This window comes from Chiloscyllium plagiosum, unplaced genomic scaffold (assembly GCF_037043375.1).
Source record: "Chiloscyllium plagiosum isolate Xiang-an unplaced genomic scaffold, Cpla_swu_hap1 HiC_scaffold_53X, whole genome shotgun sequence".
NCBI classification, from domain to species: domain Eukaryota; kingdom Metazoa; phylum Chordata; class Chondrichthyes; order Orectolobiformes; family Hemiscylliidae; genus Chiloscyllium; species Chiloscyllium plagiosum.
Window position 1 is genome coordinate 16,779,488 of NW_028270191.1, and position 27,126 is coordinate 16,806,613.

Consider the following 27,126-nt stretch of genomic DNA (forward strand, 5'->3'; position numbering starts at 1 on the left):
GGGTATGCAATATGTGAAATATGCAATACCAGACTGCAGGTGTCAACAGACTAGTCAGGCTTGTTTGGGAGTGGTACCACATGAATGTTTGTCTGTGCTGAGTGAGCTGATATTAACCACAGCACTCAGACACATTGAATAGAAAGGAATAAGAATGACTGGGTCTGGCTGAAATTGGACCTCCCGTACCTACACCACCCCCAATACATAACTGAAAAGAAAAATGCTTGAACAACACAATGGGTGATGGCAAAAGGCAAAATAGAGAAGGAAAACAAACAAATTCAAGACTGAATGAGTTTACTGTACAAAGTTTCCAATTTATTTGGATAAAGGATTGGCTAACCAACAGAACAGAGTTAAAATAAATGGATCTTTTTCTGGTTGGCAAGCTGTAACTAGTGGGTTGCAACGAGGTTCAGTCCTCAGGGCCCCAACTATTTACAATCTATATTCATGATTTGGATGCAGCGATAGAATGTACTATCACCAGATTTGCAGATGACACTCAAATCGGTGAGAAAGTCAGTTGCAATGAAGAAAACAAATTTACAAATGAATATGGATAGGTTACGTTAGATGAATGGTTCACTATTTGGCAAATGGAGATTAATGTGGTGTGAGGTTATCCTTTTTGGTTGGAATCATCTAAATGGAGAGAAACTTCAGAATGCTTCAGGTCAGAGGGATCTGGGTGACCTTGTGCATGAATCACAGAAAGCTTGTCTGCAGGTACAGCAGGTAATGGAGGAGGGAAAATGAAATTTTGGCATTTATTGCTAAAGGAATGGAGTATAAAAATAGGGAAGCGTTGCTGCAACTGTACAAGGGATTGGTGAGACTGCATCTGGAGTACTGTGGACAGCTTTGTCCCCTTACATGAGGAAGGATATAATTGCATTGGAGGCAGTTCACAGATGAAAGGCTTGGTTTTGAGAGGAGAGATTGTGCAGTTTTGGCCTATACTCACTAGAGTTTAGAGGTATACAAGATGTTAAAGGGGATTGACAAAGTAGATGGAGAGTTGAGGTTTTCCTTGTGGGGAAATCTAGAATGAGGAGGTGTCAGTTTTAGGCAAAGAGATGGCAGATTTAAAAGAGATGAGGAGAAATTACTTTTCTCAAAAGGGTCGTAAATGTTAAAAAGGCACATGGGAGCCTTGGGTTTATAAATAAATAGAGGCATAGAGTATTAAAGCAAGGAGGTGATGCTACACATTTACAAATCATTGGTCAGACTACATTTGAAATACTGTGTTCAGTTTTGGACACCTTATTTTAACCCCTTGAGAGAGATAAAAGGAGATTTACTAGAATGGTACCAGGAATGAGGAATTTTAGATACAAGGAAAGGTTAGTGAAATTGGGTTTATTCTCCTTGGAGAAGAGAAGATTAAGAGGTGACCTTATTGAGGTGTTCAAAATTCTGAACGATTTAACAGGGTAAAGAAGGATATTCTCTTTCCACTAGTTGGTATACCAGTAACTAGGGGTCACAATTTCAAGATTGTCAGCAAGAGAGCAAGGAGTGAGGCGAGGAAAAACTTCTTTACTCAGTTGTTAGGATTTGGAATGTGCTGCCTGAGAGACTGTTTCCATAGGAGGATTCAAATGAGAGCTGGATATATATTTGAAAGTGATCAATTAAGAGGGCTATGAAAATCGGGCTGAAGAATGGACTAGCTGGGTAGCTCTTTTAGGAACTTGTACAGACATGATGGGTCAAATGGACTTTTCCTACACTGTAAAAATTTACAATTCTATGAAATCTGTGGAATTCATTATCCCATAGTATGGTGGACCCTGGGACTGAAACAAGCAGGCTTGAGGGGCTGAATTGTCTCCTCCTGCTCCTAATACTTATGTTCTTATAAGACCATAAAGATGTAGGACCTGAAGGAGGCCATTCACCCATTAAGTCTGCTCCACCATTCAATTTGATCATGGCTGAACTGATAACCCTCAATGCCACTTTCCTGCCTTATCCCCACAATCCTCGACTCCCTAACTGATTAAAACACTGTCCATCTTAGTCTTGAATATACTTAATAATTCAGCTTCTACAACCCTCTATAGTAAAGAATTCCACAGATTCACTATCCTCACAGACAAAATTCCTCCTCATCTTGGGTCTTAAGTGGGCAACCCCTTACTTAGCACTCTTGTTCAAGGCTCTCCCACAACATTTGACTCTGCCTTTTTTATACTCCATTCTCTTGGAAAGAAAGGCCAACAGTGCATTTGCTATCCTCATTACCCACTGAACTTGGATGCTAGCTTTCTGTGATTCATACACCAGGTCTCCCAAATTCCTCTCCAGTGCATTTTTCTGCACTCTTTCTCCACTTAAATAATATTCAGCTCTTTATTCTTTCTGACAAAGTGCACAACTTCACATCTTCCCACATTATATTCAATCTTTCACCCACTCACTCAACCTGTCTAAACCCTTTGGAGACAATGTTGTCCTCGTCACTTGCGTTCCCACGTATTTTTGCATTATCTTCAAACGTGGCAATAGTACCTTCTCTTATGTCATCCATGTCATTAATATAGATTGGAAATAATTGTGGCCCCAGCACTGATCCCTGTGGCATACCACTAGTTACAGGTTGCCATCCTGAAAATGCCCCCTTTACCTAACTCTGTCTTTTATTAGTTAACCAATCTCCTAACCATGGGGATATATGACCCCCAACACCCTGGGCTCTTGTCTTATTAAGTAGCCTTGTGTGCCTATTGGATGCCTTTTGAAAATCCAACTATATCATATCTACTTTATCTATCCCCTTTATCCATCCTATTTGTTACCTCCTCAAAGAACTCTAACTCTAATAAATTTGTCAGGTCTGATTTCCTTTTCAGAACCTTTCCAGGTACTAATTTATTGTGCCAAAAAACAGCTTTTTGATCATTGATACTCAAAAAAAACCAAGAATCCAACATGCAAACCATCAATTTGAGTGCAAACTTACTTACCATACTTGAAGGGGGAGCAGGCATATTTCTTGGATGCCGTACGTTTTGAGATGATAGAGCCAGTGTACTACTGAATTGATAGTTAGATGGTTGTAACACTCTATGTGGTGTTTGCATTCTTAGATCTAAAGAGAGGTTTTTACAATATTAGCTTCAAGAGGCCAGCATGGGAAATGACATAGACGTATACCACAATAAGTTCATTGTTTACATCCCAGTTTAGTCTTAAATTAACACAGTTAATGGTGAAGTTGGCATCTCCACTGACAAAGATTACTGATCTTCAGCACAATTCACACCCTACCTTAATAGCAAAACTGATAATTGGCAGGTAAATACAGTTAAGCATCTGACAGCTCTTCAGCATGAGGAGGTTTCTTGCTTTCACACATTGATGATAAGCTGCTCTACTCTATCTCAACCTCTCAAAACCTCCACTGTCAGAATGCATACTTAATAGCCAGTCTCCCACCATAATACTCTCTTCCTGAACTTTTAGTTTCTGCAGACCTCCTCAGCACTGAACCCCCACTCCCATGTGTCAACTCTGGCTGATCTGGAATGTTTGCAGCCTCTATATCTTATTGGTTGCTGAGCTGAAATTTCAACCTCAACTTCTTTATCAAAGTCCACCTACTTTCACTTCCTTAATATCACTTAAATCCTCCGCTGCCTCAATTCAGTCACTAAAGCGCTCATCTGTGCTCCAGATTCAACTGGTTGGTGTCCCATCTCACATGCTGAATATACTTAAGCTAATTAAAACTCTGCCATCTATCATCTAACTTAGACTAGGCCTTGTGTGAAAATTGATTACTTTGAATATGTATCTGATTTTGAATTCAATTAGCAGCGTATATCAAACAGAATGAAGTTCCAGGTTTAGCCTTCAGTCTGCTGAGCAATCGCTGCTTATTCCACAACAGGAAAAAGCAAATGGGGAATCACCACTCATTTGATTCTGAAGATTCAGATAATCTAAACTGTCCTATCGTTATCCCATTCCACAAAGAGCAAAAGTAAAAGGCTGCTGTATTTTCCAATATTACTACAACAAATATTTTCCGAAGTACTTAATTAGCTGTGAAGCACTTTTGAAAATCCTAAAGGTCATGAAAGGCTGATATAAAAAAGTCTTTCTTTCGATCTACCTTCGGTATCTGATTTGCAAGTGGCAGGACCTCCAACAGAAACAAATGTAGGAGCAACAGAGCGATTCGATTCACAAGCCCTTTCCATCTGAAGAGAGAGATGAAGAAAGTGTTATGTAGTTCAAATTTCAAGGAGAAATAGGAGGAGGGAAGAATATATGCAAAGAGAGAAGAAAAATGGCCAAATTATTGAATTGGGTAAATTTGGCAAAGGGGAATAAGATTTCAATAGCACCACTGATCCCAGGATCTGAATAACTGCCATTAATTTATTTCAGTTTATCTTAACCAGGCTGAACTGGAGTAGAGATCAATTTGTTTAAAAGCTAGAGTGTGGACAATCAATCCTCAATCTATACATGATGCTATTCATTCCTTTGCCAACTTCTTTCTCACACAAAATGTTTTACAATTCCCAGTTTAATTCATCAACATCCAAAAATATATGGTGTGTGTTAGGAAGCCAAAATCAATTTCCCTATTCATCATAGCTATCGCCAGTATATTTTCTAACTTGATTATTCACACATGCCATGCACTAATTCCCCCTACTTTGCACCTGCCATACTCAGAACAGCCATTGAATCCAAAGATCAATTTGAGAACGATGCTTTAAACTCAGAACTGCACAGCTGTTATACAAAACAGAGAAGATCAAATGCACTCATTTTCCTTTCATGAAAGACCCATAAATCCCAAGTAGTTGGTGATGAGGACCCAGAACAATAGATTGATAAATAGGAACTCTTCGTTCAAAGAAGATTTCACAAAACTCAAGTTTACAAAAATTTGTAGAGGGTTAATTTCACTGAGAGACAACTGATTCATCTAAGAGGCACATAGTAAACAGTTGCTCTTGTACAAGATGTACAACATAATAGTTGTATAACATCTTCACCTCAAAACAGAGCAGCAGTGAATCCAATTAAGTTTGTATTTCCTATAGGATGAAAAGTAGAAACAATGGGTTGAAAAAATGGGTTTCTTGCAGGTGCTCTGGTTTCCACCCACAGTCCAAAGATGTGCAGGTTAGGTGAATTGGCCATGCTAAATTGCCCATAGTGATCAGGGATGTGTAGGTTAGATGCATTAGTCAGGGGGAAATGTAAAGTAATAGGGGAGGGTAATGGATCTGGGTGGGATACTCTTCAGAGGATCGATGTGGACTTGTTGAGCCAAATGGCCTGTTTCCACACTCTAGGAGTTCTATGATTTCTGTCTGTTTTGGTATTCCAGTGCCACTTGATGGACAGGATGGTCAGCTTTTTCCAAACATAATTTCAAGATGAGCTACGAGGAAGGAAAAAGTGTCGTGTTTGTAACGAGGTCAGCCAGATAGAACTCAGAATAGGAATTCCCTGTTTGGAACTATTAACCTGGTTCAATCAGGAAGCTCTGGCTGACAGATAGAAATAGGAGTGTCAGAGGTTCTGTTCACTGAGAGCGGAGGAAGCTGGACCAGTGTCTAGGACTCTTCTCATACAAATTAAGGGTTACTTAGTGACAGTAGATCGGCATCTGCGGAGTCATTTCAGAAAGAACACATATAGCTGACTCTGGAGTGAAAGGATACCTGACTTCCACAGGAATCTCCCGAAAGTTTAATCGGAGTTTAGATTCAATATGAACAGCCTAATTTAGTTCTGAACTTTCCACTGTAACCAGCTACCACCTAGATTAGATACGCTGTGTTTTGGGGACTGGGAGTGCAGGGTGAAGGGGAGTACAAGCAAATTTATAATTTACAAGGCCACCTTAGCACATTGCTCTTGTAAGCTCAGGGGTGGGCAGTTGAAATGTTTCCGCAAACTATTGTCCTGCTCATTTTCAAAGAAGTTAAAAATCACAACACCAGGTTATAGTCCAAGAGGTTTAATTGGAAGCACTAACTTTCGGAGCACTGCTCCTTTATCAGCGCTCCAAAAGCTAGTACTTCCAATTAAACCTGTTGGACTATAAACTGGTGTTGTGTGATTTTTAACTTTGTACACCCCAGCCCAACACCGGGATCTCCAAATCATTCTCAAAGAATACAGATATGTTTGATAGTCTATCACCATTATCCAGAGACATATACAGACCAAGTTGAAGTCCCGGCCATCTGGTTTACATCTGGCTGCCTTCTGGGATGAAAAGTGCAGTCTACTGCTAACTTGGTTATATAATTTGATTGGTTGAAGAATGGAACTTGGAGAACTTATTTCAGTACCTGCACCTGAAAAGGAAAGCAAATAGCAAAAGTATTAAATCTCTTTTACCAGAAGTTACAGAAAGTGAATGTACTTTTGCAGTTCTTTGAACACTTCACAATTTAGTGTCAGAAATGGGAGACTGAACAAAGTTGAGAAGCACAAAAGATATCTAAGAGTAGACACACAGCTGGGATAAAGATAGGTTTATAATAGAGATTGAGTTCTTGGTCAACATCATTTGGGCTTTTGGTCTGCAGTCAAGTCACAATTAGTGAAAATTTGAGTCTCGTGGCCTGACTGACACCTTGCCAATACAATGTTATACAACTAGTCAAGAAAGAGAGCTCAAATACAAATGCATTAATAAAGGAAGGTAATTTCTCTATTGCAGGAAAAGAAGTTCAAACTGCAAAAAAAAAACGATCATGAGAAAAAGATACTCAAACATAAAATAGGTCCCTATTCAGCAATGGGGACTACAAGTCGATACTTTGCCAAAGTACATTTGATCAAGTGAAATTTGATAGAATGACGCAGTCATGGTTATAAACATTTGCTGCAGCTTTTGAGCATTCAACTCATTTCCTACAGGGCCCAGCATACTATCTTGTTCAGGTCTCAATTTTTTCATTTAGAGTTAAAAATCAAGCCCAAAGTAAACCTTGCATTGAGGAAAATTCCAAGTCCAGAAGAGATTCCTTACTGGCATCTAATATTTCTGTGATACATTTCTGCTTTAAGAATATACAGAAGTTGGTCAACAAAAGAGTATTAGATCTCCAAGTGCCTGAATAAATGAGTTCATCCTTCCCAATTCTAGATAGCTAGATTATGCATTCTACAACTTTAGTCAGTAATAAAAGAAGGAGTGAGCTCAAAATGATTTTCTACCAGTGGGTGCCTGTACCAAGGTTTGAATCAGTATCAAAAATGAAGGGCAAGTCTACAATTTGCCATCTGCATATTAAACACCACAAGTTCTCAAAGATTCCATGCATCAGGATTCCTATTACATAGTTCATCTCCTGTAGTTGCAAAAGATGCATTTATTGGAAAGGTCATCAGTTGAAACTGACCTTAACTAGGTGTACAGCATTAGGGGAATCTTTACAATTACTGGATTGAAGAGAGTGACATAAAGGCACTGATCCCCAAATCTACACAAGAAGATTCGTACATGTCAGTACCAGGGTTAGGCTGCACTACAGTATGACCAGATTTTGTGCAGAATGGTTTAGTGTAGAACACTGGTTGGCAAATCATTCTTCTTCCTAGATTGCTCAGCAAGGAATTACTCTCAGGAATTAGGTTGTTCTTGATGTGGAGATAATAGGCGTAGCTCTTGACATGGTCAAAAATATCCATTTAAAAGTAGTTGGATATTTTTACAAATAGGAGCATTAGTTGGCACCATTGGTCATTTTTGGACTAAAAAGATTTTTTTTTAAAATGAAGAATACAAATTATATTGTCATACAGTAGTTTTGGACCACAAGCTTTCTCTTCTGCAAGTCGACAAGTCAAGACAGTTAACAAAATGGAAGAAGAAGAAGAAAAAAAACTAAGGAGATGGTTCAGGATGAGGCTGTGAAAAAAATGGACTGTTATTCCCAATCCACCATATCACATTTTACACATGGAATATAGCAATTTTTTACAGCAGCTTACCTCTGGTACCCAGCTTAGCTATGCAGGAGGCACGGCCCCAGGCAAGAGGAAGTGTAGGACGATTGCAGGGCATGTATGATGATCTTCCCATCTGTGAGAAAACAGAAAGTTAGAACAAAAATGGTAACTATACTTGTTCTCAGTCAGTCACTTTTTGTTCTTGAAAAGAAAACAGCAGGAAAACATCCCAAAAAATATAGTTTTACAGAAAATCAAATCTTTGCAAGTTTCACTAGGAGACACCATTGATTGCTAGCATCCACCACAAGCATAGTGCGCCTATTGAAACATGAATAGTTATGCAAAGAAAAACACAGGGAATTGTATAAATGTTTAAAGCTGGAATTTGAATTGAATGAGCTTTATTGTTACATGTACTGAAATGAGTACAATGAAAAGTTTCTAAGTCACAGTCCCATCTTAGGTACAAAGATACAGTTTCTTCAGTTGCAGATTAGTTACAGTGTAACAAAAACACCAACACATGGCACTATCTTAGGTACAGAGTACCTCAGGACAATCCTTAGTTACAGAATAGAGGAATGACGAGAAAACAAAAGTTACATTACAGCTATACACAGTATAACAATGTCAGCTGCTCTGCCTTCATTAATCTTCTTTGTCACCTCTTCAAAAAAACTCAGTCAAGTTAGTGAGACAAGATTTCTCACACACAAAGCCACTCTTTTGCCCTTAATGTATTTGTAGATTCTCTTTAAATTCTCCTTAACTCTATTTGCCAAAGCTATATCATGTCTCCTTTGTGCCCTCATAATTTCCTTCCTAAGTAAACTTCTACTGCAGTTATTCTCTTCGAGGGATTCACTCGATCCCAGCTGTTGATACCTAATATCTGCCTTCTTTTTCTTGACCAGAGCCACAATTTCTCTAGTCATTCAACATTCCCTAAACCTACCAGCCTTGCCCTTCATACTAACAGGAACATACTGTCTCTGAATTCTCATTATCTCATTCTTAAATGCCTCCCACTTCCCAACCCGTGAATAGCCTCCCCCAACCAACGTTTGAAAGTTCCTGTCGAATACTGTCAAAATTGGCCCGACTCCAATTTAAAACTTTACCTTTTTAATCCAGTCTATCCTTTTCCATAATTATTTTAAAACTAATAGAATTATGGTGACTGGTCCCAAAGTGCTCCCCCGCTGACACCTCAGTTACTTCCCCTGCTTATTTCCCAATAGAAGGTCAAGTATTGCTCCTTCTCTAGTAAGCACATCCACAGATTGAAAAAGAAAGTTTGTGTGTCCACACTTAAATTCCTTCCTATCCTAGCCCTTAACACCATGACAATCCCAGTCTATGTCTAGAAAGTTAAAATTCCTTACTATTACAACCCAGACACTCTTACAGATATCGGAGACCTCCTTACAAATTTGCTTCTCAATTTCCTGCTGACTATTGGTGGTGGGATGGGGGTTCTATAATACAATTCCAACAAGGTGATCATCCCTTTCTTAAGTTACGTCCATTTAACTTCACTTCCAAGAATATCTTCCAGGAATATCCTAAGTACAGCCGTAATGATGTTATCCTGAAGCAAGAACACCACACCCCCCACATCACTCTTGCCCCCTTTCTATCCTTCCTATAGCATCTATACCCTAGAACATTAAACTGGCAGTCTGTCCATCCCTGAACCATGTCCCTGTTAAAGCGGTGATATCCCAGTCCCATGTTCCTAACCATACCCTAAGTTTATCTGTCTTACTTGTCAGGCCTCTTGTATTTAAGTAAATGCAGTTTAATTTACCAGTCTTAACTCATTCTCTGCCAAGCTCTTGTCTGACCTGACTATTTGACTCGTTCTCCCTTAACTATTGTACCAGCCTCAGCCTTTTCTCACTATCACATTGATTCCCACCACCCCACCCTCAATTACTAGTTTAAAGCCTCCCGAGTAGCACCAGCAAATTTCCCTACAAAGATATTGGTCCCTTTCAATTTGGGCAGAACCCGTCCCTCTTAAATTGGTCATTTCTCCCCTGAAGAGATCCCAATGATCGAAAAACGTGACTCCTCACCCCCTGCATCAGCTCCTCAGTCATGCATTCATTTGCTCTATCCTCCTATTCCTACTCTCACGAGCATGTGGCACCAGTAGTAGTCCAGATGTTACTACCCTCAAGGACCTACTTTTTAACCTCCTGCCTAAATTTCCTATACTGTCTTGACAGAATCTCATCCCTTTCCCTACCTATGTCGATGGTATCAACATGCACAACTACCTCTTGCTGGTCACTCTCCCCTTTCAGAATACTCTGTACCCTCTCTGAGGCATCCTTCACACCAGCATGTATGCATGGCTTGTCTAGCTTCATGAAGGACAGCTCCCCTTGCCAGCATTGTGTATAAATCCTCTGCGCGAGGGATTGGGTATTTATACAGCTGTGAAAAGTTGTTTACCATTTGTTTCAAATCCACACAAAGACAAACCGACCCATTGGGCTTCATAATTGGTACAACGAGTGCTCCCCATTATGCAAACTACACTGGTTTGATGATTCTTTCACTTGCCAGCCTCCTGATTTCTGACTCTACTTTTGCACATAAGGCAAATAGCACTGTGCGGGCATTGCAGAATTGTGGAATTCCTTCCTGGTCAACACATAAGGTAGCCTTGGCTCCTGTGATAGTCCTTAAAACCTCCTGAAAAGCTTCCGAGTATTCAATTAGGACTTCACTCAGGCAGCCATTTTCTAATTGGAAAACGTGGGGCCAATCAAGGTGAATCTTTCTCAACCAATTTCACTCCATCAAGCTAGGGCCCAAGCCTTTTACTACAATTGGTGGGAACGAAACCAGCTGCTTCTCATTAGAGACCGGAATCGAAGTTGTACCCTTCATCTGTAAAGGTTCCCTGGTATAAGTTCTCAGTCTAGCCGAGGTCTTGCACAAACCTAAGGGTTGGAGTCCAGAGTGAATTTTGTTAAAGACTGATTCTGTAATCACTGATACAGCTGCACCAGTATCAACCTCCATTTGAACTGGGTGACCATTTAACCAGATGTTTATTTTGATTGGTTCTGATTTGGATGTTGCTAAGCAATTTAACTGTTCCAGACCAGATGTAGGATGATTTTCCAGGGTGTGCACTCTCCTGGATACTGGCCTGAGTTCTCTTACTTCATTTAGGTCTAGTGGGACTCTTTTGTTGTCTCAAGTTCACATACTGGCAGCAACTACAATGGCTTACCAGCCCAGATCCTGAAGAAAATGTTAACCATTTGGCTGAGGCTTGGCTTTGTTTTGGGGTTTTACTGTGGGCCCCTCTGTTCAGGATCTGTTCCTGAGTGAGGCTGTGCAACTGCTTTCACCTCAAGTGGTGTTCCCCAAGCTCAGTCGGGCTGGCAAAGGTGTCATTTCCATCAGAATACCCTATAACTCATATGCTCCACTTGCTGCATTTTCCAATGATAAAGCCAGTTGTAGGGACTGTTTGAAGTGCAGTTGGGCTTCAGCTAGTAGGAGCTTTTGCATGGTTACATCATTAATCCCACATACCAAACAAACAGTTTCTCAGCATCTCATTAAGGGTTAAACCAAAGTCACATGCCTCTGGTAGTTGTCTTAATCTAGTCAAAAATCTCGAAATGGATTCCCCTGGTTCTCGAATTGCAGGGTCGAACCAGTAGTGTCTCAGGAGGTAGCTTGGGGCTGTAATATTCCTTAACTAAATCTATCAATTTTTGAAAAAAGTTTTACCTGGTATCTCAGGGAAAGTTAGGCTCCTAATAACTGAAAAAGCTGTGGGTCCACAAGGTGTCAGAATTATTTGTTGCTTTTCATCTGCCCCATTGTCATTTGCCCAGAAAAAATAATGCATTCTTTCCACATACTGGGCCCAATCTTCGATGGCAGAATCGAATGAGTCAAGCTTCCCAAATAATAGCATGATGCCAGAAATGCTGATACAACTCAAAAAATAACTATTGCAAGTGAATTTCTTTAGGACCGTGCTTTTCTCTTGTTGCCACTGAAATAACTTCAGAGGTCAGTATCCCATCACCAAGTCATACTTTATTTACAGGTGGAAAGTCCTTGACACTGACCCAGCTCCCTCAGAGCCAGCTCCGAGAATGAGCAGAATCTCTGACACTCCTGTTTATGTGTCAGCCAAGTTTTCCTGATTGGGACTGTTAACCGGTGCAATCAGGGAATTCATATCCTGTCACGTCCACCTAGCTAACCTTGTGGCAAAAGCCAAGGCTTGGAATTTAGATAGCAAAAAATGTAGCTTTCTAGCATTAAATACCAATAAAGCTGCATGCAGCAAATTTCAGAGTTATTGGGAGCCAGTTGGGAAGACACTAACCCACTGTTGTCTGTGCCTCACGATATAAGGTTTCCTGTGGCAATCAACGATGTTGTTAGTGAGAACTGTATCTAGAGGGAATCCCATGGCAACACAATCTATTCATGCATAGATTATGTCATTGAAACTGAACTCCAGCTGCCTGAGTTAAGTTGATACGTTCAACGAATACAGACAATTGTCTCAACCACCATGACAATAGTAACGTGGTATACTAGCAAATAGGTTATCAAAAGCAAACAAACACACAAGAACAATATTGGTATCAATTTGCAAGCCCTGATTGGTCTTCATGAAGGTGAAGAAACCCTCTACCATTTCTGTGGAAGATCCATCCCAAACTATTCATAGCAACTCACTCAACAATTTAGCCAATTCATGCTGTGCAGAACCAGTCATAGACATGATAGGACAAAAAGGAACATCATTTTTGGTGTGTCTTGGGTAGCTCATACATTAGTGGACACATCAGACAGGTTACTGCTCTTACACAAGTCCAAAAACATTTTTACAAATTATTTTTGAACAAGGTTGCTCAGAAAAATACAATAGAAGCATATTTTCAACACCCCTCCTGGTGAGGCAAACATTTACTTGTACTTTCTTTCCAACTTAGTTGACTGTATTTGCTGCTCACAATGCAGTCTCCTCAACATTGAGAGGCCAAATGCAGACTTAGTGACCATTTTGTAGAACACCTATGTTGCGCTTGTAAAAATGGCCCAGATTTCCAGTACTTGCCATTTTAATACACCATTTTGCTCTTATGTGCACATTTTCTGTTCTAGACTACTGTAGTGTTCCAGTAAAGCCCAATGCAAGCTGGACGAACAGCACCTTAATTTCCACTTAGGCATTTTACAGCCTTCTGGACTCAACATTTGAGTTCAATAATTTCAGACCATGATCTCTGTCCTACATGTTATTCCCCCCACCTCCTTCTAGTGTCTTGTATTCATGACTATGCTTTCAGAGATGACCTATATAGACTGTTATTAATATCTAGTCTGAATTTACATCACTTCTCTACAACTAATATTACTTCCTTCGGCTCTGAAGTGTCAAGTTGTACTTTAAACAGTAATTCTGGTTCTTTCTCCCCAAATGCTGCCAAATCTGCTGAGTTTCTCCAGAATTTTCTGTTTTTAAGACAGGTATGTATGTCTGGGTTGATCCCAAGGCCTTGCGCTGCTACCAGACTTTTGTGCTGCATGTGAAAATCCCGATGAAGGGCTTTTGCCCGAAATATCGATTTTCCTGTTCCTCGGATGCTGCCTGAACTGCTGTGCTTTTCCAGCACAACTCTAATCTAGAATCTGGTTTCCAGCATCTGCAGTCCTTGTTTTTACCTATGTGAAAATCACTCAAGCTGTCCTACAATGTGTGCTATATCAGCTAGTTACACTTTCATGTACTCAGTGTCTTCATGCCTTTAAGAATCAGAGTTGACTTGCAGTGCTTGAATTTAAACAAAAGCTTGACAGTTAACTGTTCCCTGGTACATTCTCCATGGCAACACCTCTACCAACCAATCAGCACCCTCTTCTCATGCAGGACAATATTTGTCCCCTTTGGGATTTGGTATTCTTTCGACTCTGTCCTAATGAGTCAAACTTCAACAACATGTCTTTTTTTGAAAAAGGGAGACATGTTAGTTGTTCAATCATTAACAGTGTGTTGAAGTAATACAAGCTGCATGGTATCAGATTAAATGAATGCTACAGAAGATGGTCTCTCTTTCAATCTCCCATATATAATTACAAAGAGATTCTTTTTCAAGGAAGTTAATTGCCAGTTGATCAGTAGATGCAGACAAAAAGAAAATTAGATACTTAAACCACAGTTCACAATCTTAGGATGTCCCAAAACAACTAACAGTCAATTAAGTACTTTTGAAATGTAACTCCTGTTATAATGTAGAAAACATGGTAGCTAATTTGCATACAGAGGGTTTCCACAAGTGTTTTAATGCAGTGCAGTTCCTGAAGTGGATAGCATGTACCAGGTACTTCACAGCAAGAAGCCACAAAAAAATGAATGATAGCAGATGCTAAAGTACAGTACGGGTACATTTCATACCCCAAGAAATGTTAATTATACTTATTGGAGACACAGAAAAGAAATGTTTTCAGCTCCCTGCAACTGAATCAAATTAAGTGCCATATTGAACAGTCCAGCTTTTTGGTGATGGCTTTTTGGGAAACACAGGGTCTTTCTTCATTCCATCAGCACTCAGTCAAAATCCTGGAACTCCCTTCCCAATAGCATTGTGGGTGTACCTATAACAAATGGACTGCAGCAGTTCAAACAGCTCACTCCCATTTTTCTCAAGAGCAATTAGGGATGGGCAATAAATGCTGACCCAGCCAGTGATGCCCACATTCAATGAATGAATGAAAGAGAAAAAAAATCCTAAAATCACCTTATCAGCTATACAAGAAATGTCCTTCATTTGTGGTGGGAAGAATGACTTGTGGCATGCTAACCACCTCAAAAGATTCTATATTGCAAGTCCAATGTCTTATAATCAACCATATTCCACCAACACCTTAATGCAGAGCTCATGTAGGATTGAGAATCAAGCCTACCACGAACTCAACATTGTTTTCAAGGAATCCCAGCTCCCCATAATAATTGCCCTTCTTTGCTACAAATTTGTTTTACAGCTTGGTCTTGGACCTTATGCATGAGCCAAAAGAAACCGCCTCTAAAATTGTATACCACGGTTACTTGAGTAGCCCTGGTGACTTGAGTAGCTCTGGTAAAGTTCAACATAGCAGTGTTTTCTTTTTTGCTAAGAAGTTTTTGTTTGTAAATCAGTACAAGTGGTGATTGTGACAAAGATCTCCAACCAACATAACATAAAATGCTTACAAACATAGAATGTGCGATTTCTTGCAGCAAATACCTTTTGCATTCTTTTCAAAGTGACCTACCACATATGGACTTTGCGCAGGATACTTGCAATGGAGTGCACTGTCCTTCTCAGGGGCTCGTATTGTCATGCTAGGTTTGCCACAGAGGTTGCTGAAAATATTCTTGTCATCAAGAGTTGATGGGGCATTCCCAAGTGTCATACCATTGTTATTACCTACACCAAGAGAATCCACATAATGAAATAAAACCTACAGCCATGGTCACTTTACAGTTTCCAATCTAAACAATGTTTTGAGTTTGAAATAAATTTCAAAAGTTGTTTAAAAGGGATACCAAAAATGGGGAAAATACCTGGTTTTGGATTAGATGGCTCGTGATTTTGGTTATTCATTTTCATAGATATTGTGTGCGCCAGACTGAGTTTGTGGTTGGTTACATTAAAAACATTAATTCCAACATTCGATAGGATGCTCTGTAGAGCCATTGGATTACTCACAAAATCTTCACTATTGTCTACAATTATACAGAAAAATAGTTATTTCAAATCACCATGATGGAAACATAACACCAAATTTTACATCACTTTTGGAAGTGTAGCATACTGGGACTACACTACATATTGCAACTCAAGAGGTTCAAAGGAATATTGAATTATCAATCTTAATGCCTACATAATATAAAACAGCCAGAAACACATTTTTGTCTCTTTGTTGTGAGAATTCCAGAGTACATTAATTTCCATTGTAAAATGATTTCGGAACATGAATCTGAAGCATAAAGGGTCATTTGTACAGATAACACCACTTTATCTCGATGATTGATGTGAGAGAAATAAGAAAATTGGTAATTTTTAAAAATAGTTGGGGTTAAAAATCAAAATGGTTACAAAACGGCAGATTCAGCTGTGGGAAGAGCCATGTAGAACATGCTTGCCGTGAATAACTTTGCAACTTGATGAGGGAGCTGCTTCTAATATCTCATTACGGAAAGAGAATAAGAAATTCCATCATGAATGTGAAAGGCAAATGCATGTGGGAAATCACAGTATTCAGATGATAAACAGATCTGACATTTGGTGAGCTATTGTGCCTTTAAAAAGAAGTTTAAACGAACATGACACCCAATGGCATTCAGTACGACTCTTGATTTGATACTGCATTCAAACTCCGTCATCCATGCACAATATTACTTTGAGGGTCGAGCAAAGTGAATTGTTTCATCCAAAATAGTTTGAATTTTTACACATTAGTATCATAAATGGAGAATAATTTAACCAATGTGAGGACACACAAGATATTTTCACCTCTTCTCCAATTTGTTTCGGGATTATTAGTGAAGGCATTATACCCCACACATGGCAGTGAATTGGTATGTTTGGTTTATAAGAAATTGTTTGCAAATGGAACTGGCATCAATCTGTGAACGAAGAGAAAGTCCAATCCATCCCGAGATTCCATCTTTGTGAATAACTAAGCCTATGAACCATTTGATTTATATTTCATTGATCTTTTGCGCAAGAATTACTAGCAGAAGTCACATACAGCCAAACAAAACAACAAGGCTGCTACATAAAAAGTGAACAAAATGCTGCAATTTCACAAGCAAGCCCACCTTGAGCCCACTTGTCATAAACATCAATTGTTGCAACTGGACGTGGTGAATAATGGAACACATTTGCAGTCACAGGTGTAATGCAGAAAATAAGCGGCTACCAATTTGCACAAAGCAATACAGCAAAACAATAATGAACAGTCAGTCAATCTGTTTTTATTAATATTGGTTAAGACAGAAATATTGGCCTGGATACATAAGAACTTCCCTGTTCTTCATTAAAATAGTGGCATAGGCTCTCTCATGCCTATATGAGAGATGAGATGCCCTCCATATGAGGGGGGGGGGGGGGGGGAAAGATAGGGTTCTGGTTTAAAATTGGACCGAACAAGGTGAGTTCTGAGAGTGCAGTGTTTCTTCAGTACTGTAACAAGTGTCAACTTAGATTTTGTGCTGAAGTCTCTGGACTAAGACTTGTATGCATAGCTAATTCTAATTCAAGTGATGAGTGCTATCCACTGATCCTCAGCTAATGGCATATCTGCATAAAGGCTCTCAAGTAACTATCCAAGGATGTGCAACACTAAAAGGTGAGAGTTAAGTCAACAGTTCTTGTCTTCAGCAATATACTTAAAAAAAAAAAATCACTCACAGAATGAGGTTATTCCTTGAGCAAGGGCTACTCGATAGCGCTGTCAATGGCAACTTCCTTCATTTTGATGATCTAGCACAGACTGATGGAGCAGGCTCGCCAAATTACAGAACAATGGACCAATGGAGATGGTGTCAGGTTCACTGGACTTTATTGCAGGCTCTCACCTAAATAGTGGCCAGAGACCAATAGGTGTTTCCACCTTATCAGGATATCAGTGTGGGTGGCTGGGGAGACCACTGCAGCTGCAATGCAGTCTGTTGTTTCTCGGGAATGTTAGAATCTGTTAGCTGCCTTTAACTCAGCCATCTTACTGATCAATGGACACAGATCAAGGATCCAGTGGAATGACAATAGCTGGGGTCACCCACCTGATACTGCCACAGGAACACATGTTCAGAGAGGGCAGGCCAAGCATTGCAGTGAAACATGAAAGTTGGTATCAGTCCAGAAATAACATCAATATAAAGTGATCAATTGTCATGAAAGGACAGCCAGCCAAGACCCATGCCTCTTCTGTAGAGAATGAGAAGGCCAACCACCTCTGATTACATCCATGAACAGGTTGACTAAAAAAACATTGCATGTGAGTCTCCTCTCATTTAGGATTCTTGTGGTGCAATGGTAGTGCCCCTACCTCTGGGTCAGAAGACTTGGGTTCAAGTCTCACCTGCTCCAGAGGTATTTCTGAACAGCTTAAGCAGGGTCAGATTCAAGTCCTACTGCTCCAGGGGTGTGTCATAACATCTCTAACAGGCTGATTAGAAAATAAAATGACTGATTTCTTGTTACAATGTAGAATGAGAGGGTGGGTGAAAAAATGTTCATTTATTTGAAGGGGAAAGTGGGGTAATACACTGGTGTGAAAGAGATGTGCTCAGATGGACCTTGCAGTAAATTCTGTCCAATTCCCCTTTGTTCCATCCTGTGCCGCTCTTCTATAATAATGACAACGTGCCATATCTACACTAAAAAGCTCTCAGTGTGGGGAAGAGGGTGAGGAATTGGGTCCCATCCTCACAAGTCAGTCTAATTGAATTTTCAGATTTTACTTACCTTATGATTGGATTGTAAAAACAGGAAACCAGGTGCTGCAGTGCCAACGGCCCTCATTATAATATGAAAACCTGGTCACATTGAACTTGGCTGACACATCACAGGAAGGCCCAAAAAGCCCATGGCAAATAAACGAATGAGAAAAGAACTGAATGTGAGGTGGAACTTGGTATGAACAACATTTGCCCTATTTTTCCACAAAATTGTGCTCTGATTAGATGGTCAAATTATGCCAAAACGACTTGGAAATTTTCCATTAGATCGTTTACCGTCTGAATTTTTTAATGCACCAGACAAGTAGTTTTATTATGCTATCTTCAGTTTGTTATCTATGCAAAGTCTATCAATTACATTTAGAATTTGAAACTTTCAAGTCAATATCCCATACCAATATTATTGCATTTGCACTGCGAACAATTTTACCATTTATTAGACACACAGACGTTTGTAGTGAATGAGCCACAAGTTTTCAGTCAATGTTCAACTCATCTAGATCCCAGTTGAGAGTGTGTTGCTGGGTAAGCACAGCAGGTCAGGCAGCATCCGAGGAGCAGGAGAATCAACATTTTGGGCATAAGCCCTTCATCAGGAATGAGGCTTGTGGGCCGGGGGGCTGAGAGATAAATGGGAGGGGGTGGGGGGGGAAAAGGTAGCTGGGAATGTGATAGGTAGATGAAGGTTGGGGAGCGCTCCACAACACCCCCCCCCCCCCCGACCTATCACCTTCTTTCCCCACTTTCATCTACCTATCACATTCCCAGCTACCTTTCACCCCCAACCCCCCCCCCCGCCCGCCGATCTCTCAGCCCCCCCGGCCCACAAGCCTCATTCCTGATGAAGGGCTCATGCCCAAAATGTCGATTCTCCTGCTCCTCGGAAGCTGCCTGACCTGCTGTGCTTTTCCAGTACCACACTCTCAACTCTCATGTCCAGCACCTGCAGTCCTCACTTTCTCCTCATCTAGATTCCAGGACTATGTTGCAATCCACAAGACTGAAGGACTCAAAATGGGAGAGACCTTCTGACAATTGAAATCAATCTTTTTAATCAATATTATTATTCTAAAAGCAAGTTTACAGTGTACAATTTTACACTCTTGCTTCATCTTTTCATTTACTACAATAATGGATTTTAAATTTTAAACTCATCATTAATATTGAACCTTTTTTTTCTTCTGCAGAACAGAAAACAGCCACACCTTCAGTCAAGCAATAAGAGAATGACACTGACAAATAGCATGAAGCAAGAGTTATGCTTTTCCTAAAGGCAGCTGAAAAGCAACACCATTGTTGTGGTTCTGTTCGCCGAGCTGGAAATTTGTGTTGCAGACGTTTCGTCCCCTGTCGAGGTGACATCCTCAGTGCTTGGGAGCCTCCTGTGAAGCGCTTCTGTGATGTTTCCTCCGGCATTTATAGTGGTTGGTATCTGCCGCTTCAGCTGTATCTCCAGCTGGAACTGACAACCGGAAGCGGCAGATACAAATCACTATAAATGCTGGAAGAAAGATCACAGAAGCGCTTCACAGGAGGCTCCCGAGCACTGAGGATGTCACCTAGACAGGGGACGAAACGTCTGCAACACAAATTTCCAGCTCGGCGAACAGAACTACAACAACGAGCCCCGAGCTACAAATCTTCTCCCAAACTTTGAGCAATATAATTTCTCTCTTTTATTCAACTTTTGTGTTGGGACTCAAGGGAGGTCACAGCATGGGAATAGGGCAAAGCTTCCACAATTCTTCTCTCCACATTGCCAATCACATCTGTTGGTAATAAAGGATGGGCAATCCTAACGAAAGTGAACTTGAGTTTTGTATATTTGGGTCAACTGGAGGTTACATGGGTCACCCACTTAAAATAATGGGTCCATCACACATGTCCCCACATGCATTTTGCCTTCTTTGAGATTGCATTGAAGTATTTATTCCAAATACCTGTATTTGGTTTAATGGTATTAGTCCGTAGGACCTCTAGTTGTGCTTTTTCTGGTGGCAAAGGCGGCTTGATCTCAGGTGCTGAATTCTGAATGTAGGAACTCTCGGCTTTACTTGGAGTGATATTTGCCTGGCAAGGAACAAAGCTGGAGACAGCCAAGAACAGTGAAACTCCATTATTAACATAAGTACTAAACCAGACAGACCAGAAGCTTAAGGTCATTGAATGCAGTTGATGACTTGAGGACTCCACAATGTTAAAAATATTTCTCATACAATAACCAGCTATGGAAGATAAGAATGATATAGGTTTGTGCTTTAAACTTAATATTGTGTAGTTTGGCTGAAGCCATTCTATCTGCTTAAAACAAATTCAAGAAGATTGATACATCACCCTCTTCCCAATTACACAATTAGAAGGCAATGGACTCTATCCTCTGGCTATTAGTTCAGGAACAGATTCACAATCTACCTGTTTAGGCTCACTTGTAAAAATAAAGGAGGATAATTTAAAATGCTGAAGGCAACAAAGTGACAAACTGTGAATCAACAAGATCAACCTCCAATTCATTTTACAGTAGATCAAAGTTCACATTTGTATTTTCACTAATTAATTTGTTCTAATAGTACATGAATTAGCACTTTGTGCCCTGTTGACCACATTGCAGTCAGCTTGTGCAGGAAATAGAAGATAATTAGCCATGGTCCAAGAGAACCAGAGGCATCTCTCTTTGTTAGAAAGAAACAAGTGGTGATATACTTTGAGGGGCAACACATCACATCAGCATGGGACAAGACAAGAAGGCAGTCCTTCATGAACTATCAAAGCTTGGAAAAGGATTGAACCTGCACCATTAGCATCATTCTGCATCAAAGTCTAGCCACCTGACCTAACCAACATTCACAGGAGCATATACATCTGGAAAAAGAGTAGCATGTCATAGTACAACATTCCACCAATTTATTACCAATCAGCCTTTTACATGACTTTACACATTAAACTAATTTTAGAAAGATGCATGTAATTAATAATGAAGCCTTATGAAATACTGGTTAAGTAGATTATGGTATACTTGATTTACTGCTCTCTTTCACAAATACTGAGGAGAGAGAGAAAAAGAAATTATTTTGCATACTTACTCATTTTCTTTGTTTGCCATCTCATTCTGGTCAAGCTTCAGCGTTGCAATGCTAGAACCCAAGTCTCTGCACTCTTGGTGAACTGTCAGCCGACAGCCTTGGGTCTGGATAGGTTTTGATTCAACTACACTCTGATCTGTAGCTCCGATTGCATTATTGGCACCGACTAGATAACTTCCCTCAGATTCAGCCAACTCTTTCTTGGTTATTGCAGATGATGTCACTCGCATATTATGATCTGTGCTCAAAGGCTGAGTTGATTTGGCTCCCCTGGATGTTGCGAAGGTAAATGGAATTGGCTGAGTGCAGGCCTTTTTGGCAGTTGTTTGTTTCTAAAATAATAAATCAAGTATAATAATATCCAATAAATTATCAACTGCCTTTGGAATAAAACCATTCAAATTAAAACATGACAATTCAGTGAATTCAGCCTGTCAATTTAGACACATATTAAGCAATCAAAAGAAGAAATTAAATGCAGGGAATTTTCCATTATAGTATTTGCTGCAGATTCTCAGTCTAGAATACAAATACATAACCTGGACTGTAGCAAAGCTAACTCAAGAAAACATTTTGAATGCTTGAGAAAGACATCTCGTTTTAAAGGTTCTAAATTGTGGTGCACAAAATGCAAGGTAATGAAGTCTTTTTACAAGGTTTTATTTAAGCACCATTTTTCTGAAAGAAGAAAAATGTTGCTGATGCTTTTTGTTTGAAATTTGGCATTCTTCTATTTGTCCAGATGAGTCCAAGGGAATTATAATATCTATACTTAAGGAGAAGAGTGAGCTGATTGGGTGGCAAGTTGACTCTTACTGGCTGAGACATTGTATGGAGAAAAGCCACAGAGAACTATAGGTTCCCCACGCTCCTGGGTAATTCTAAAATGTGCAAGCCTTAAAGATATTCTTTATGTTTGTAGAGAATGAGTTCCTGCATACAAATATATGTCACTTCTACCAGACACAAATATATACATTATGAACAGAATTGATCCTCTTGCAATGAATTGCTGGAGTAGCTTTTTTTAAGCATTCTCAGGATTGTTCAGTTAGTGTTGCCCAATCATATCTAATCAATAGATGTTTTGTTTTGGGTCTTGCAAGCCTGGGCTGATTGAGTACAACGTTTTACACCTTGTTGAATTACCAGGGAATTTGGGGAGTTTATAGTTCCTTGTTGCCTTCTCCTTGACAAAACGTCAGCCAACCAAAGTTGACTTACTAACTAATCATCAACCTTTTCCCCTATCGTATAAATTGTTGTGGTCATTTGAAATTGGCAATTTTATGTTTGTCCCTATGAGTGCAAGGCAAAACCTGGGGCAATATGTCTCTCTCTGTTCAGCGAGATTTAAGTTGTAAACTACCATTTTTATAAATTATCCATCGGTATTAATTTCAACCTAGTGAGTCAGAAGAGTGAACACAAGGCAGCTCCATGTCAACTTAATCATTGTAAAACACATTTCAGGTAATTCTAAAATCTTGCAAAGTATGGGGCACGGCAGTAAACAAAACAGAGGTCCTAAATGTCATATTTTGTCAACTTCGCTAGGACAGTGATGGGTGTGCTAAATTGCATGTCCATGTCTGAAGGAGGTAGGGCGGAAGAGACATAATAATACTTGTGCTGGAAAACATGCATGCAGACATCAAGTCAAGGATAGGATTAGCTAGGATTGTTTGAACACATAGAAGGAAAAACAATGTCCTACGCATGCTTAAATTAACACTTAAATGACTCCCCCATTAAGTGATCAGAAGGACACTGGCAGTCATGAAACCTCTAACACCTTGTGGATAGAATTGGGAAAAAGGAAGCATGATCCAAGTCTCAGGTGTGACCAATACACCAAATGTTTATACCAAACTCTCTCCGAAACAGAAGAAGCAATTATTCTTGGAGGGAGATTAAATTCTATAGGTGGTCTTGTTGATGACTGAAGCCCTTTACAGTTTGCAATTATGCATGATCAAAATTCATTCACACTGCTTCCACGTAATAATAACCAGCTAGGAAAGTGCAAAACAGTCGCCAAACATGTAGAAAATTTGTATTTTAACAGTTTTACTTTGAACTAATAACATTATATAATGTTCAATAAATTGATGGGGGCTTTGTAAAATCTTGTATTTTGATATCTATTTGAAATATTAATACCGCATTGCACTGGATTATCAGCCAAGATTTATGTGCTGAAAACCTGGAGAGGAATTTGAACCTAAAACCTTGCGATTTACAGGCAGGTGCTACCAGTTGAGCCACAGCTGACACAGACTTCTATTCACCTCTGACCCAGCTTGACTTAGAGATGAAAATCCACCTCAACTTGGAAGGGAGCTGCAGGCAATGTGCACCTAGCTCCTGCTTGATATGAATCAGAGCATAAAAGGTTTAGCAGGTGGCAGCATCTCATTAAACAGTCATAGCTGGAAGATGACTAGCATGTGAAATCCAGTGTACAAAACCATTTCATTTTCCATCTGGCTGAGGAGTGGTCAATCACAGCACACCAAAATCAAAGTGGAATTGAAATGATCATTCCCACCACTAATAGCCCTTACTGTGTGCCACAAAATAAAAATCATGTACAGACAGCATATACAGAATACATTTTTTCAAATAAGTTGTGAAATAGACTTTGCTTGTTTGGTTACAATGATCATTTGCAGAACAGCCTGTCAAAGACAAGCTTGTTGAATGGTTAAAATCATGCTTTTCATGCTTCTTTGAGGTAGTATTCTTGACTTTGGCTTTTACTTTGGGGGTCGACTCCAAAACTAGACTGGCTGATATATATACCTTGATTCTCACACAGTACAAGTAACATTTGCATTATACAAATGCTCGGCAATGGCCATCTCCAATAAGAGATAATCTAACTACTGCCCTATGACATTCAATGGCATTACCATCACTGAATCTCCCACTACCAACATTTTGGGTGTTACCATTGACCAAAACTCAATTGGATTTACCATACAAATACAGTGGCTACAAGAGCAAGTCAGAGGCTAGGAACACTGCAGTGAGTAACTCCCCTCCTGACTCCCCAAAGCCTCCACCATCTACAAGGCACAAGTCAGGAGTGTGATGGAATACTCCCCACTCACCTGGATGAGCGTAGCTCCAATAACATTCAAGAAGCTTGACACCATCCAGGACAAAGCAGCCCACTTGACGGGCACCACACTGACAAACATCCACTCCCTACACTACCAACACTCAGTAGTAGTGTGTACTATCTACAAGATGCACTGCAGAAATTCACCAAAGAACTTTGGACAGCACCTTTCAAACCCATAATCACTTCCATTTGGAAGGACTGGGGAGCAGATACACGGGCAACAGAACCATGTGTAACTTGGAATCACCATCCTGACTTGGAGATATATTGCTGTTCCTTCACTATCACTGGGTCATATTCCTGGAATTCCCTCCCTAAGGACATTGTGGGACTGCAGCTGTTCAAGAAGGCAGCCCACCATCACCTTCTCAAGGGCAACTAGAGATGGGTAATAAATTCCAGCCCAGGCAGTGATGCTCACAGCCCACGAGAGAATTAAAAAAAAGTTATGTTGACAGATGCTCTCAGCAAACATGGCTCTCACCAGGAGAACCAAGTCAAAAGATGATCTCATTTGTATACAAAATGGACAGATTGGAGCACTTGAAGGAATAGGTAATATAAATAAATTGTTCAATCTTTCCTACTACAGAAGTGTCACCAGAGCCCCTCAGTGAAAGACTGATTGCCAAAACTCAATAATCCTTTTAAAATTAAATGTCTTGGGTTTAGGAGATGAACATTCGAACTTTCCTCATGGGTATAATTGGGACCTAAAGTTTAATTTATTAAAATGTTCTTTTTCCTTTGCATACACCTACCCTACCAAATGCTAATTTCCTTGAAGACTTATCAGGTCACCAACCGTTCATCTCTTTTTGAGAAAAGAATCCAAGCCTGTACAGAAACATGTCCCACTTCTGGGGATATCCCTATTTAAAAAAAACTTCCCCAATATTACATTAAAGATCAGCCAGCTCTTGAATGCATAGCAATGTTATGTGTGTTGGATAATACCCTTACCTTCAGAAATTTTTTATCCCACTGTTGATGTAACTTTTTGAAGTCTGGAACAGATTTCACTTTTAACTTTTTCACCGGTATAGGTAGCCTACTGCCATGCACAGCAGCTCCTTTCTCTGGCCTCACTGGTCTTGGACAGTTTTCTTTGTTGGCCACAGTTGGCTTCACAGGTCGAGCCTTTTGATTGAGACACTCATTTCTGCCAAAAGATCAGACCGTTATTTTCAGCACCAAGTTCTGTAGTGCATTACACTGCAAACTATATCAAAACAAAATGATGGCAGATTACTTTTCTATCAGGTAACAGTGTACTGAAAATGATCATCAAGCATATGGGTACCTATAACATTCATGGAGGTTTCATCAAGTACTTAACAATTGGAGTGGTATTGCACACGTTTTGCCTGCAAAGTCAACATGGGATTCAGGTCTCTTAAGCATTAACTTTATAGATTCCTCCCTTGCCACCAGATTGGCCAAGATCACAGAATGAATATGCAGTTACCATTAGAGATAGTCAGCATGGCTTTGTGAGGGGCAGGTCATGCCTCACAAACCTTATTGAATTCTTTGAGGATGTGACAAAACACATTGATGAAAGTAGAGCAGTAGATGTGATTTTAGCAAGGTGTTTGATGAGGTTCGCCATGGTAGGCTCATTCAGAAAGCAAAGAGGCACGGGATATGGGGAAATCTGGCTGCCTGGATACAGAATTGGCTGGCTCATAGAAGACAGAGGATGGTGGCCTGAAGGAAACTACTTGGCCTGGAGCTCGGTGACCAGTGGTATTCCGCAGGGATCTGTTATGGTGCCTCTGCTCTTTGTGATTTTTATAAATGACTTGGATGAGGAAGTGGAAAGGTGGGTTATTAAGTTTGCCGATGACACAAAGGTTGGTGGAGTTGTGGATAGTGTGGAGGGCTGTGACAGGATGCAGAACTAGGCTGACACCTGGCAGATGGAGTTCAACCTGGAAAAGTGTGAAGTCAGTCACTTTGGAAGGTTGAATTTGAATGTAGAATATGTTATGAAGATGTGGGAGTACTGTACCTTTAAGAGAGTTAAAAGCAACAGAACTACCTGACAGAACCAAGTGTTCTGAAAAGAAATATAATGTAACATTTGGTCAAACAACTCGATTAGCTGGTTGCCTGGAAACAACAAAACAGATTTGAATTAGGTCAGTTTAAATTAAAAGTTCAAATCTTAAAAGCCAATGATACAATTCGATGCTTTGGGAGTACAAGTCTGGGGAAAGCTGAACAGTTGAGAGGAGATCTGCCAAGCCCCAGCATGTAAAGACTGTCCGAAAAATAGCTCTCTTAAAAAGTACCTTTAATCGATCAGTAACCTATGAAGCAGAAATCCCTAAGAAGAAAAGAACACTGGAATTCAGAAAAAAACTAAAGATGCCTGGTTTTGAGATAAAAAGTTTTGTTTTGTAAATCATAATCAGGAGTTTTATCAGATTAGTATTATAGAAGGGAAGGTAACAGATAGG

At 39.9% G+C, this 27,126-nt stretch overlaps 2 protein-coding genes across 4 annotated transcripts in view; one reads left to right on the forward strand and one right to left on the reverse strand.

Moving 5' to 3' along the window:
* Nucleotides 1-27,126, forward strand: part of LOC148134655 (uncharacterized) — a 268,788-nt gene that overhangs the window by 154,162 nt on the left and 87,500 nt on the right. The window lies entirely within an intron of this gene.
* LOC148134657 (uncharacterized) overlaps nt 1-27,126 on the reverse strand; it is a 48,094-nt gene that overhangs the window by 18,223 nt on the left and 2,745 nt on the right. The window contains exons 2-10 of the mRNA XM_087985615.1: nt 25,625-25,823; nt 21,532-21,863; nt 20,392-20,537; nt 15,551-15,712; nt 15,259-15,413; nt 7,990-8,080; nt 6,211-6,344; nt 4,130-4,217; nt 2,979-3,103 (exon numbers count right to left, since the gene is read on the reverse strand). Of these exons, the coding sequence (XP_087841741.1) occupies nt 2,979-3,103; nt 4,130-4,217; nt 6,211-6,344; nt 7,990-8,080; nt 15,259-15,413; nt 15,551-15,712; nt 20,392-20,537; nt 21,532-21,863; nt 25,625-25,823 (1,432 nt within the window). The remainder of the gene's footprint in view (nt 1-2,978; nt 3,104-4,129; nt 4,218-6,210; nt 6,345-7,989; nt 8,081-15,258; nt 15,414-15,550; nt 15,713-20,391; nt 20,538-21,531; nt 21,864-25,624; nt 25,824-27,126) is intronic.